At 43.3% G+C, this 11,639-nt stretch overlaps 1 protein-coding gene across 1 annotated transcript in view; it reads right to left on the bottom strand.

The window, feature by feature from the left end:
* LOC102875485 (olfactory receptor 10T2-like) overlaps positions 1 to 8,416 on the bottom strand; it is a 10,881-nt gene extending 2,465 nt beyond the window's left edge. The window contains exons 1-3 of the mRNA XM_006898343.1: positions 8,386 to 8,416; positions 7,491 to 7,680; positions 5,032 to 5,059 (exon numbers count right to left, since the gene is read on the bottom strand). Of these exons, the coding sequence (XP_006898405.1) occupies positions 5,032 to 5,059; positions 7,491 to 7,680; positions 8,386 to 8,416 (249 nt within the window). The remainder of the gene's footprint in view (positions 1 to 5,031; positions 5,060 to 7,490; positions 7,681 to 8,385) is intronic.
* Positions 8,417 to 11,639: the final 3,223 nt, after the last annotated feature.

Genomic DNA, 11,639 nt, shown 5'->3' with positions numbered 1-11,639 from the left:
AGGAGAGGAGAGGAGAGGAGAGGAGAGGAGAGGGAGGAAGGAGGAGGAGGAGGAGAACAGAGAGAAGCAGGTGCATGGATGATAGATAGATAGATAGATAGATGATAGATAATGAATGATGTTAGATGATAGAGAGGTAATAGATGGACAGATAGATATTGTTAGGTACAATTGAGTCAGGTATGACTCATAGCCACTGAATGAACAACATATTTGAACTCTGTCCTGTCCTGTACCATCTTCCTGACCTCTAACACACTTAAGCCCATTGCTGTGGTCAATATCAATCCTTCTCATTGAGAGTCTTCCCCTCTTGTGCTGACCCGGTACCTTTCCAAGCATGATGCCCCTTCCCAAGGAACAGCCTCTTCCAACAACATGCCCAGAGTACGTGAGTCGACACTTCAAGGATCATTCAGGCTGCAATTTTTCCGAAACATATGTTTGTTCTTTCGGCAGTCCGTGGGCTATTTGTACTCTTCTCCCACACAACAATTCAAAGGCATCAATTCTTTATCTGTAGTCACTATTCATCTTCAAGCTCTCAGATACAGAGCAAGTGATGGAAAAGACCATGGCCTGAATCAGACACACCTTGGTCATTAAACTAACATCATTACTCCTCAATACTTTGAAGAGGTCCCTGACTGCGAACTTGCCTGATTCAAAACATGTCCTGATCTCCTGACTGTTGGTACCAAGTGTGTTGGTTGTGGATCCAAATTAGATGAGATTGTTGACAATTTTAGGTCTGGGGCTTCCAGATGCTCTAGGCAGGGTCTAGAGGGGGTTGACAAGGGCTTGCCCTCCAGAAAGATAATGTCATTACCCTCGAGCTTCTCGGGGGATTAGGGGGGAGTGCATTACTCTTTAATGATCTCTTTAAAGTTCTAAAGAGCAAAAAGGTCAGTTTAAAAACTGAGGTGCGTCTTACCCAAGCTGTAGTATTTCCAATTGTTTCGTATGCATATGAAAGTTAGGTAAGGAAGACTGAAGTTAGTGACTTCGAATTGTAGTGTTAGTGAAGAGTATTGAATATCTCACCTGTTTGGAAAGCAGACAGAAAAAAATCAGGTGCTCCTTAGAGGCAAGGCTGATGAAACTTTATCTGGCGTACTTTGGATATGTTGTTAGGAGATACTGATCCTTGGAAAAAGACAACATTCTTGGCAAGATAGAGGGTCAGCAAAGGAGAGAAAGACCCTCAACAAGATAGAATGACACAGTGATTGCAACAGTGGGCTTGAGCACGGCAGAGACTGTGAGGATGGTGCAGGAGAGGGCTTGCTTTCCATCTCTTGCTCGTAGGGTTGCTATCAGTCAGAGTCACCTCAGCAGCATCTAACAACAGCAGCAACATGATCCTAGACAAAGAAAATCCCCAATACTCTAGCAAGAAACTTGCTAGGGCTAATTGACCAATTCATCAAAGTGGCAGTGTATAAAATCAACATACAAAAATGAGTTAACCAGCAGACGATAAATCCTGGCAAACGTGTAAAGAGATTAGAACTCTTATTCACTGCTGGTGGGAATGTAAAATGGTACAGCCACTAGAGAAGGTGGTCTGGTGCTTTCTCAAAAAGTTGGAAATAGAAATACCATTTGACACAGCAATTCCACTACTGAGAATATACCCTAAAGAAACCAGAGCCACCACTCAAACAAATGTATGCACACCCATGTTTATTGCTGAATTATTCACAATAGCAAAGACTTTGAAGCAACACAGATGTCCATCAACAAATGAATGGATGGAAACAATGGTATACCTTCATGCAATGAAGTATTATGCAGCATTAAAAAACAATGAATTCATAAAACATTACACAACATGGGGGAGCCTGGAGGATATTATGCTGAGTGAAATATCTCAGTCACAAAAGGACAAACACTGCATAATATCACTTTTATAAAATAGGACAGACATGGGAGGGAGGTTGGGGAGAGAATGGAAAAAGAATGGAAAGATAATGAATACTGCATTAGATCAGATGAGGGGAAGAATTGTCCAAAAGGAACATATGATTAGGCATTATAAGTATGACAATAATCTTGAACAAAGGGTGCATTGCCGAAGGGAGAGGAGAGGAAAATGTACAAAAATGGAAAAAGATTTAAATAAAACATTCTCAAGGTGGGGTGGGGGGGTGTGGGTGTGGGTGTGTGTTTATTGAGTAGGATCCCACTACACTACCAAAGGGAACTCTGAAAAGGAAATAAGGAACATGATGCCATTTACAATCGCCACCAAAAAGATGAATTATTTAGAAAGAAATGTAACTAGAGATATAAAAGACCTATAGAAAGAAAATGGCAAAATACTATAAAAAGAAACCAAAAGAGGTCTACATAAATAGAATATACCATGCTCATAGATTAGAAGATTTAACATTGTAAATGCATCAAGACTACCAAAAGCTATCTACAGATATGATGCAATCACAACCCAGATTCTGTCACAATTCTTCACAATGATGGAAAAAATAATTGTCAAGTTTATATGGAAAGGCAAGAGATCCTGGTTAAGCAAGGAGCTACTCAAGAAAAAACTAGAAATAATAAGACGACTTATACTTCATGATCTCAAAACCTAGTACTCAACTAGACCAATGAAGAATACTGGTCTATGTTGTTCTACATAACAGACTAATAAAAATGGAGAATATTCTACACTGACTGTATAGAATATTGGTCTACAAAGTCTGGAAATCAAAACAGCTTGGTAAGAATTAAAAAAAATAAAAATAACAGCTTGGTACTGGTACCACAACAGATAGGATATTGGTCATCATATTGGTCTATGAGTAGAATTGAGAATCCAGATAAAAAGATCCATGTGCCTATGGACAACTGATCTTTGACAAAGAGGTAAAATCCATCAAGCGGGAGAAAGACAGTCTCTTCTTCTTGCCACTAGGCCAGTAGAGCTGCCTTAAGCAAATAATAATAAATCATTACTGTATTACTGGAACCAACTCTGAGCTGGTCCTCCAGTGGGTTTTCACAGACTTTAAATTGCTTAAGAGGAGATTGTCTATCTTTCTCCCACAGAATGACTAACCCAAACTGCCAGAAAAGGCAACACCTTTGGGCCACCAGAGCTCCCTTTTAACAGATGGTGCTGGCAACCTGGTTTCTCCAGAAAATTAAAACAAGATCCATGCCTCACACCATATACAAAAACTCAAGATGGATGGGAAAGGGTGAGGATAGGCAAGAGGGAATTCACAGGGTCACACAATTTGGTGGGGAGAGAGAGGGAATAAAAAAAGCCAGGAAAGATCCAGTTGGGATCTAAAAACAAGGTAATGGTGGGCATAGTTCAATGGTGATTAATTTTACAAAACACAATGAACGGGAATGATTGTATGAAACACAATGTACATGAAAGACAGTATGAAACAAAACAACCATATAAAAAAAGATGAAGGATCCAGGTATAAAACCGGAAACAATAAATTTTATTAAAAAGAGAAAAATTGGAGCCGATTTAGAAGGTTGGTTTATGGCACAGGTAGTTCTGGTAGTGTAGTCTGTAGCCAGTTGCACTGATAATTCAAAGGCTGTACAGCTCTCGTGGTGGGAATTCACTGATGGATCTGCAGGAGATAGTCAGTCGCCTCTCATTGTGATTTAGACTTTGGAAAGCCAATGGAGGATCACTGTTAGTCAGAACAGACTCAATGGTGTGAGTGAGTGAATCTAGGGCATTAATAGACCATCAAATATAACCCGAAAATGCACAACCAGTAGCAGACTATTGGGACTTCCTAAAAATAAATCCCTGCAATCCCAGAGGTGTGCAGTTCGAATCCACCAGATGCTGTGCTGGAGAAGGAGGGACAATCTCCTCCTGTACTAGTCAGATCTGGTTTGATGGTACACACATAAAAAATAATCAAATAAAATTTAAAAAAAGAACAACAAAACTAAATCCTTGTGAGCACCAAAAGACTTCTCCAAAAGAGTAATAAGAGAACCTACAGTGTTGTTGTTATTGTTAAGTGCCATCGAGTCGTAGAGGACTCATAGCAACCCTATGAATGCAAGATCTGAACGCTTGTTTTAATCGGGGAGCTCCACCACACACTGTCCACTATGGGTAACCAGTTTCGCATTTGACACATCAGTGTCACAGTGTTTAACATCACAGCAACCACGAGTTACCTCTATACAGCAGATGGACAGACCACTAGGAGGGGACAAATATTTGGCAATGACATATATCTGATAAGAGGCCCACCTCTGAAATGTATACAAAATTCTAACACCTCAACAAGAAAAAGACTGACAACCCAATTGCACAATGGGCAAAGGATATAAAAAGACTCTTCACCAGAGAAGACATTCAGATGGCCACGGAACACATGAAGAAATACTCAAGATGATGAGCTCTTAGAGAGATTCAGGACCTGGAAGCAATTCTATACACTGTATGTATGCAGTGGGGTCACCATGAGCTGAGATTAATGCCACAGCAGCAAACAGCAATAGCTTAGAGGGAAGGTGGAAACAAAGCCCTCATCAATTTACATTCAACATTGTTGTTGTTATGTGCTGACGAGGTGTTTGTGACTCATAGCAACCCTATGTATAACACCCCTGAAACCTGCTCTATCTTGTGCCAACCATATTGTCTCTGCCACACTTACCCTCATCACTCCAGTCACTGAGTCAATCCATCTCATCAAGGGTCTTCCTCTCTTGAGCTGTCTGTCCCTCCACCCTTCCAAGCATGATGTCCCTCTCCAAGGACTGGTCTCTTCTTGCAACATGCCGAAAGTATGTCAGACGAAGCCTCAGAACCCTTGCCTCCAAGGAGCATCCTGGTTTCACCCTCTCTAAGATGAACCTGTTTGTTCTCCTGGCAGTCCATGGTATATTCAATACTCTTCTCCAGCATCACAGCTTAAAGGCACCAATTCTACTATCCCTAGCTTTCTGACTCATAACACGTAATTGTGAAGACTATCGCCTAGATCAGGCACACCTTAATCTCTAGACATTCAACATAGAAGTCTCTTAAACCTCAGTTATGGAACTTTCACTTGCAAACCTCCAGTGATGACAAGGTCATTATCTGGAAAGAAAGCCCCATCTCATGAAGCATAAATTCTCTACCCCAGAACAGCCTTTCAGCCATGGTCAGGGACTCTAAAACTGAGCTTAGGAATCAGATAAGCCTGGGTTTGGATGTAGGCACTCACCTTTACTGGCAGCTGTGTGACACAGCAGTTTGACCCAGCAGAGATTGACTACCATGGACTCAAAAATCTCTAAATACTATTAGGGGTCTTTAGTCCCAACTCCCTGTGAGAATGGTCTACAACGGACGTCATTTCCCCCTTTGCACACCCTCTGTTAGAGGTCCCTGCGTGGTGCAGACAATGGTTGAAAGGTTGGTGGTTGTAGCGGGAGTGAGAGTGGGTGCGTTGACAATCAGGATACCTCAGGAAGGGTATTCCAAGCAGAGGGAAAGAGAGGAGACTGGGAGAAGATGAAGCCATGGAGCTGGCCTGATCTAGCTAGCAGTCCCGCAGGGTCTCATGGGCCAGAACTGGCTGTTGTTTTTACCCCCTAGCCAGGTGGGAGCAGGAGGGGGTTCCAAGTACAGAAAGGAATTGTGTTGATTCCGGTGGTGCAGTATGCAATGGATTAGACTTCTGGTTGAAAGGTTGGCAATTCGAAACCATCAGCCTGACAGTTCCCTCCCTTAAAGATTTACAGCCTTAGAAATGTGATGATGTGGTTTTGGTTTTGCTGTTTTGTTTTGTTTTTTATCAGTGGCAAAGTTTAACAGGACAACAAGTAATAAATGTTGGAGAGGATGTGGTGAGACAAGAACTCTTTTACGCTGTTGGTGGGATTGTACAACAATACACCCACTCTGGAAGGCAGTTTGGTGCTTCCTCAAAAAGCTGAACATAGAAAGTCCATATGATCCATCTATCCCATTGCTTGGAATATATCCCAAGAAAGCTTGATGTTGGTTTTTTGTTGTTAGGTGCCAAGTCAAGTGTGACTCATGGTAGCAGCCCTTTGAACAACAGATGTGAACCTGCTGCGTTCTGTGCCATCTTCATCATCTATGATACACTTGAGCCATTGTTAGTCACTGTTACAATCCATCTTGTGGATGGTCTTCGCTGACCTATGCTTTTCCAAGCATGATGTCTTTTTCCAAAAACTGGCCCCTCCTAAAAACATGTCCAAAGTATCTGAGATGAAGTGTCATCCTCGTTGCCTCAAAGGAACACCCTGGTTGCACTTGCTCCAAGACAGATTTGTTTGGAAAGGTTCTAGAGGGTCGATATGCGTGGCAATTGGACGGCAGGGACTCCAAAATGTGCTCGACTTATGTTTGGTTTTGGCTATGTTCTCACAACCGCTCTCTGCCGACCACAGAAGAGTTAAACTGTTTATGGCGAAAAGGAAACCTGGGAGCCCAGGACCAAAGAGATTGCAGTGGTCCAGACACCTGCCTGGGCGCACTTCCTACCAGTTGAAAGTGGTCTCACCTGGAGAGAATGTGAAGGTGGAGTCCACGAGCTATGTGGTTGGTTCTATGTGGATGTGAGAGAAGAGGGAGGTTGAGGAGCCTGCAGCCGTGCGCTCAGGAATGTGAGGCAGGGCCGGTCGAGTCCTGGACAAACCTAGACATTGACATGGACATTGCAGAGAGCAGGGGGGTGGGGAGCACATCTGGAGCCTAGACTTGTTCCGGAAATACACCTGAGTGACTCGTGGTACTGTGCACCATACTTTTTCACAGCTGGTTCCTAGAAGGAGATCGCGGGCCTTTCCTCCAGAGTGGACTCAAACCTCTAACCTCTTGGTTCTCAGGTGAGTGCATGAACATAGGACTACTCCACTGAGGGACTCCTGAAGTCCGAGAATATTGCATCCATTGACGCCAGCGGCTTGGTGAGCCACCGGGGAGCTGCCTGAGTTCAGTGGTCAAGCTGGTGCCACCTCCAGAGGACCAGGAGAGGGAGGCTGCTACCACTCAGAAATGAAAAGTCTACGGAGCACAGTTCTGACACACGGGGCGGGGGTGGGGGATCCGTCATGGGTCGGAATCCGCTGGAGGGTCACCGGGTTTATTACCAGACTGCACTGGATTAAGGGCCTTGGGCAGTTGGGCCGCCTGTGCGCGCCAGGGTTTGGGCTGCGGGCTGTGAGTGTGGGCGACAGGCACAGGTCTTTGTGACCTCCCACAGTCCCCTTCCTTCATTTCCTGAGCAGAAGGAATACATGGTATTCCTCCACCTGCAGATAATCCACAAATTCCACGCGAGTCCTCACTGCCCCCCTTTCAAAATTTACATAAAGCCCAGTCACTCAGCAGTTTGTCTTCACAGACCCTCTCTCATGCTTAGATGCCACCTCTGATTGGAAGAAGGCTGCGGTGGCTTCTGCAGCCCACAGAGATCCCAAACCCACACTCACCATGGCTGAGGAAGGTTCCCCAGGAAACCTGCGCGCACCGGTTTGCTGGGCGCCCGAGAGGGGAGGGGCTGAGGACAAGAGTCCTGTTATAGCTGGATCCCCGGTGTCGCAGTCCTGAGGGCTCCCTGCCACTAACAAGCCCCCCTGGGCTCAGGCTGCCGCTCCCTGCAGAGTCTTGGCCTCCTGGGAGTTCGCGATCTGGGCGCATCTCTCCCAGCCTCCGAGGCCCTGAAGCGCAGAGCAGCGGGAGGGTTCATTAAGCCTTCTCCTTGTGGATGGTGGTCCCAAACGCCCCCCTCACTCCAGTGTTACCCAGTGCCCTCTGGGGTCCACTGAGTGTTTGCCAAGGTTGCCGCTCCACTCCACAATCATGAACACCTAATTCTTGGTCTCCAGTGACCCCTGGTCAGTCACGGGAGAAAGAAGTAGACCTCTTGCTGGGGTCCTACAAATGTTGCCTCAAAGCTGCCCTTCCTCCTCTCGACCTTCCCAATCTTCATCCTCGCCTGTCCTCCACCACCTAAGACCCAACCTACCTCGACTCCATAACTCTCAAGCAGTTTCCTCTCCCTTCAGTTCCTCCACTGTGGCCACCAGAACAGGAACAGCTTGCTATGTTCTTCCCCTACTCAAGAACCCTCCATGGCTCCCATTTCTCTCTTAAGGAAGTTCAGAGTTCCCCTGTCTTTGCAAGCAAGACTCTTGTGGATCTGACTTGGTCATCTTCTCTAGTTCTTAAACCAGCCATTGCCCATGCACAACTGAAAACCATTCATTTGTTAAATCATCAATGAGTGAGGGACTGAGGTACAGACCTAGCCACTCCAAGTTGCTGACTATACTTGAGAAATGTCCAATGCTTTTTCACACCATTTTGCCTCTCGCTATGCTACTGTCTTCTATAGAAATGTCTTTCCCTTTCTCCTATCCTACCGGCAAACATCTCTCCACTTGAACGGTCCATCGCTAGCATTACCTCCTTCTGGGAGCCCTCCCTGATTGCCTCAGGCTAGTCATGTTCTCCCATCCTGCCACTCAGCTACAGGCTTCAGCTGGGCCCAGAACTATGATATTCTTACGCTTGATTTGCTGGTAGAGGCACAACACTTACTTGTCAGTTTGTTATCTTGGAAGAATGATTTTCCTATTGCTAATCTGTATTCTTTAAAATTGTTTCTGCTACTATAAAAGTCTCCAGAATTTGTGAGTCTGCCATGAAGTTCCTGGTATTCACTCCATTAGACCTCCTGGAGGACCCTTGTATTTAAGACGAGCCCCTTGTCTTCATTTTGGATACTGGGTGATGCGGCTGGACTCTGTAAATGGGTGTTCTTGTTTTGGTTGAGGGTTCTATTGAATGCTTGGTTGTTGTGGGTTTTTTTTTATTTAAGCCTCTTGTTTAGAATCAACAAGACCTCCTGGAGGGCCCTTGTACTTAAAAGTCTGTTACATTTAAGTCATTTTATTCTATTTTGAAGGAACATTCTTCTAAGTTATACAGCACTCTTCTGTCAGTTTGCTTTACTGGGATAATCTAGGTTTGCTGTGATGCTGAACCTTGTGCCACTGTGGGGTCAAATGCCATAACAGTTACCCATGGTTGACAGTGTTTGATGGAGCTCCCAGTTTAAGACAGGTTTGGAAGTAGAAGTGGTATCCATTTCCTAAACCACATGCCTCTGGAAACTCTGTGAACCTGGAGAAATGAGGATAGTTATAGAAAGGCTTCAGGTCTTTTGTTCATAGGGTTGCTATGAGTCATACTCAACTTCAAGGCAATCAAAGACAACAACAACAATCATGTTATAGCTTAGGTATGTATATTCTGGTTTGTTTATCATTGTTCTTTTAAGTACAGCACTTGTCTGTCAGTTTGCTGTTCTGAGTAACTTGTAGGTTGCTGTGGTGCTGAAAGCTATCCCACTGGTGTGTCAAATTCCAGAAGGGTCACCCATGCTGGGCAGGTTTCAGTAGAGCTCCAGATTAAGAATGACTAGGAAGCAGGATTGCCCATCCACTTCTTCAATAGCAGGCCTCTGAGAACTCTATAAACAACAGAGGAACACAGATTATTATAAAAGGTAGATCCCAGTCTGGAAGTCAAGCAAAATGAGGAGAAACAGCTGCAAACATCCTTTAATTCTTGAAACCTAGAACGTACAAAGTATAAATGTTAAAAAAAAACCACAGAAGTTATGGAAAAATTGAAATGGAGCACATGAATATTGACGTTCAAGGCATCAGTAAAATGAGATTTATTGGCATTGGTCACTTTGAATCAGATAATCACATGGTATACTATACTGGGAATGAAAAACAGGGGAAGTATAGTGTCACAATCATAGTTCAAAAGCAATGTGGGTTATTTTAATCCGTGGCCCTCCAGCCTGGTTTTAATTGTTTTTGGCCAAACATTCTTCTAAGCAGTATAGCACTGGTCTGTCCATTTGATGTACAGAGGTAACTCATGGTTGCTGTAATGTTAAACACTGTGACACTGATGTGTCAAATGTGATAATGGTTACCCATGGTGGTCAGTGTTTGGTGGAGCTTCCCAATTAAAACAAACTTAGAAGCAGGAGTGGCATCCACTTCTGAAATAGCTTGTCTCCAAAAACTCTATGAACGTGGAAAAACGATGAAAGTTATACAAGTGTTCAGGTATTTCATTCATAGGGTCACTATGAGTCGTCTACGACTCGGCAGCACTTAACAACAACAACAACAACAACAACAACAACATGAGGTATATCATCTTACCCTAGTAACAACAGCAAAGTTTAGCAGAGCAGCAAGCAACAAATGCCAGAGAGGTTGTGGAGAGATTGGAACCCTTAGTGTGTAAAATGGTGCAATCGCTATGGAAGACAGTATGGCACTTTCTCAAAAAGCTGCAAATAAAATTTCATTTGATATAGCAATTTTAACACTAGGAATATAGCCTAAAGAAACCAGAGCTGCCACCCAAGCAGACATAAACACCCGTGTTTATTGCTGCCTTATTCACAATAACAGAGAGATGGAAACAACCCAAGTGACCATCAACAAATTAATGGAGAGAAAAACTATGCTATATCCACACAATAGAATACTATACAGCACTGGGAAACAAGTAACACATACAATATTATACAACATGGGTGACCCTGGAGGACATTATGCTGAGTGAAATATCTGTCACCAAAAGACAAATACTGAATAACACCACTGTTATAAAACAGGACTGACATGGGGATTGGGGGAAACTAAAAAAAGAGGAGACAAATAATGAATACTGCACTGAACAGATGAAGGAAATACTGAACAGATGAAGGAAAGAACTGTTTAAAAGGAATATGTAATTAATGGGCATTACACGTACTACAACAGCCCAGAATAAGAGGTACATTGCGAAGAGGACTGGGGGGAGAGGAGGGCAGGGGGTAACTGTGCAACAATAAATGAGTATTAAAAAAAAGTGAACTTTCCAATACTGGAAATATACCCCAAAGAAACCATAACCACCACCCAAGCAGATATATGCACACCCATGTTTACCATGGTTTTGTTCACAATAGCAAAGAGTTGGAAACAAGTACCCATCAACAAATGATAAATTTTGTAAATAAACTAGTAGGGGGGATAACACACGAATGAATAGAGAAGTTCTGGTATGTTCACACAATGGAATACTATGCTCATTGAAGAACAAGGAACTCATGAAATATTATTCAAAATGGGTGGTCCTGGAGGACATAATGCTGAGTGAAATATCTCAGTCACAAAAGGACAAATACTGCATAGTGCCACTGTTACAAAACAAGACTGATCTCGGGGTTGAGGAGAGACTGAGAAAGATGGGATAAATCAAGTATACTGCATTGAACACAGATGAAGAAGAGAACTGTTTAAAAGGGATATGTGATTAGGTATTATTGTCATGACAAGAGTCCAGAACGAAAGCTGCATAATGGTGTGGACTTGTAGGGAGGGATTCTATAACAATGAAAGAATTTTTCTTTTACTTTTCAAATTGAAGGCTGCATAGTGGAGTGGACTTAGGGGGAGGGATTGTATAACAAAGAATTTTACTTTTCAAAAAGAAGAGTAAACTGGGGCGGGGGGGAAGTTGGGCAAGGAGAAAAGTGTAACAATGAGTGAATGGAAATCCAAAGTCTCTGTAAACTTTCATTAAAATTAATTAAAAA

This window comes from Elephantulus edwardii, unplaced genomic scaffold (assembly GCF_000299155.1).
Source record: "Elephantulus edwardii isolate Elephantulus edwardi_28Jun2011 unplaced genomic scaffold, EleEdw1.0 scaffold00226, whole genome shotgun sequence".
NCBI classification, from domain to species: Eukaryota; Metazoa; Chordata; class Mammalia; order Macroscelidea; family Macroscelididae; genus Elephantulus; species Elephantulus edwardii.
This window is presented reverse-complemented; position numbering and strand designations above follow the sequence as displayed.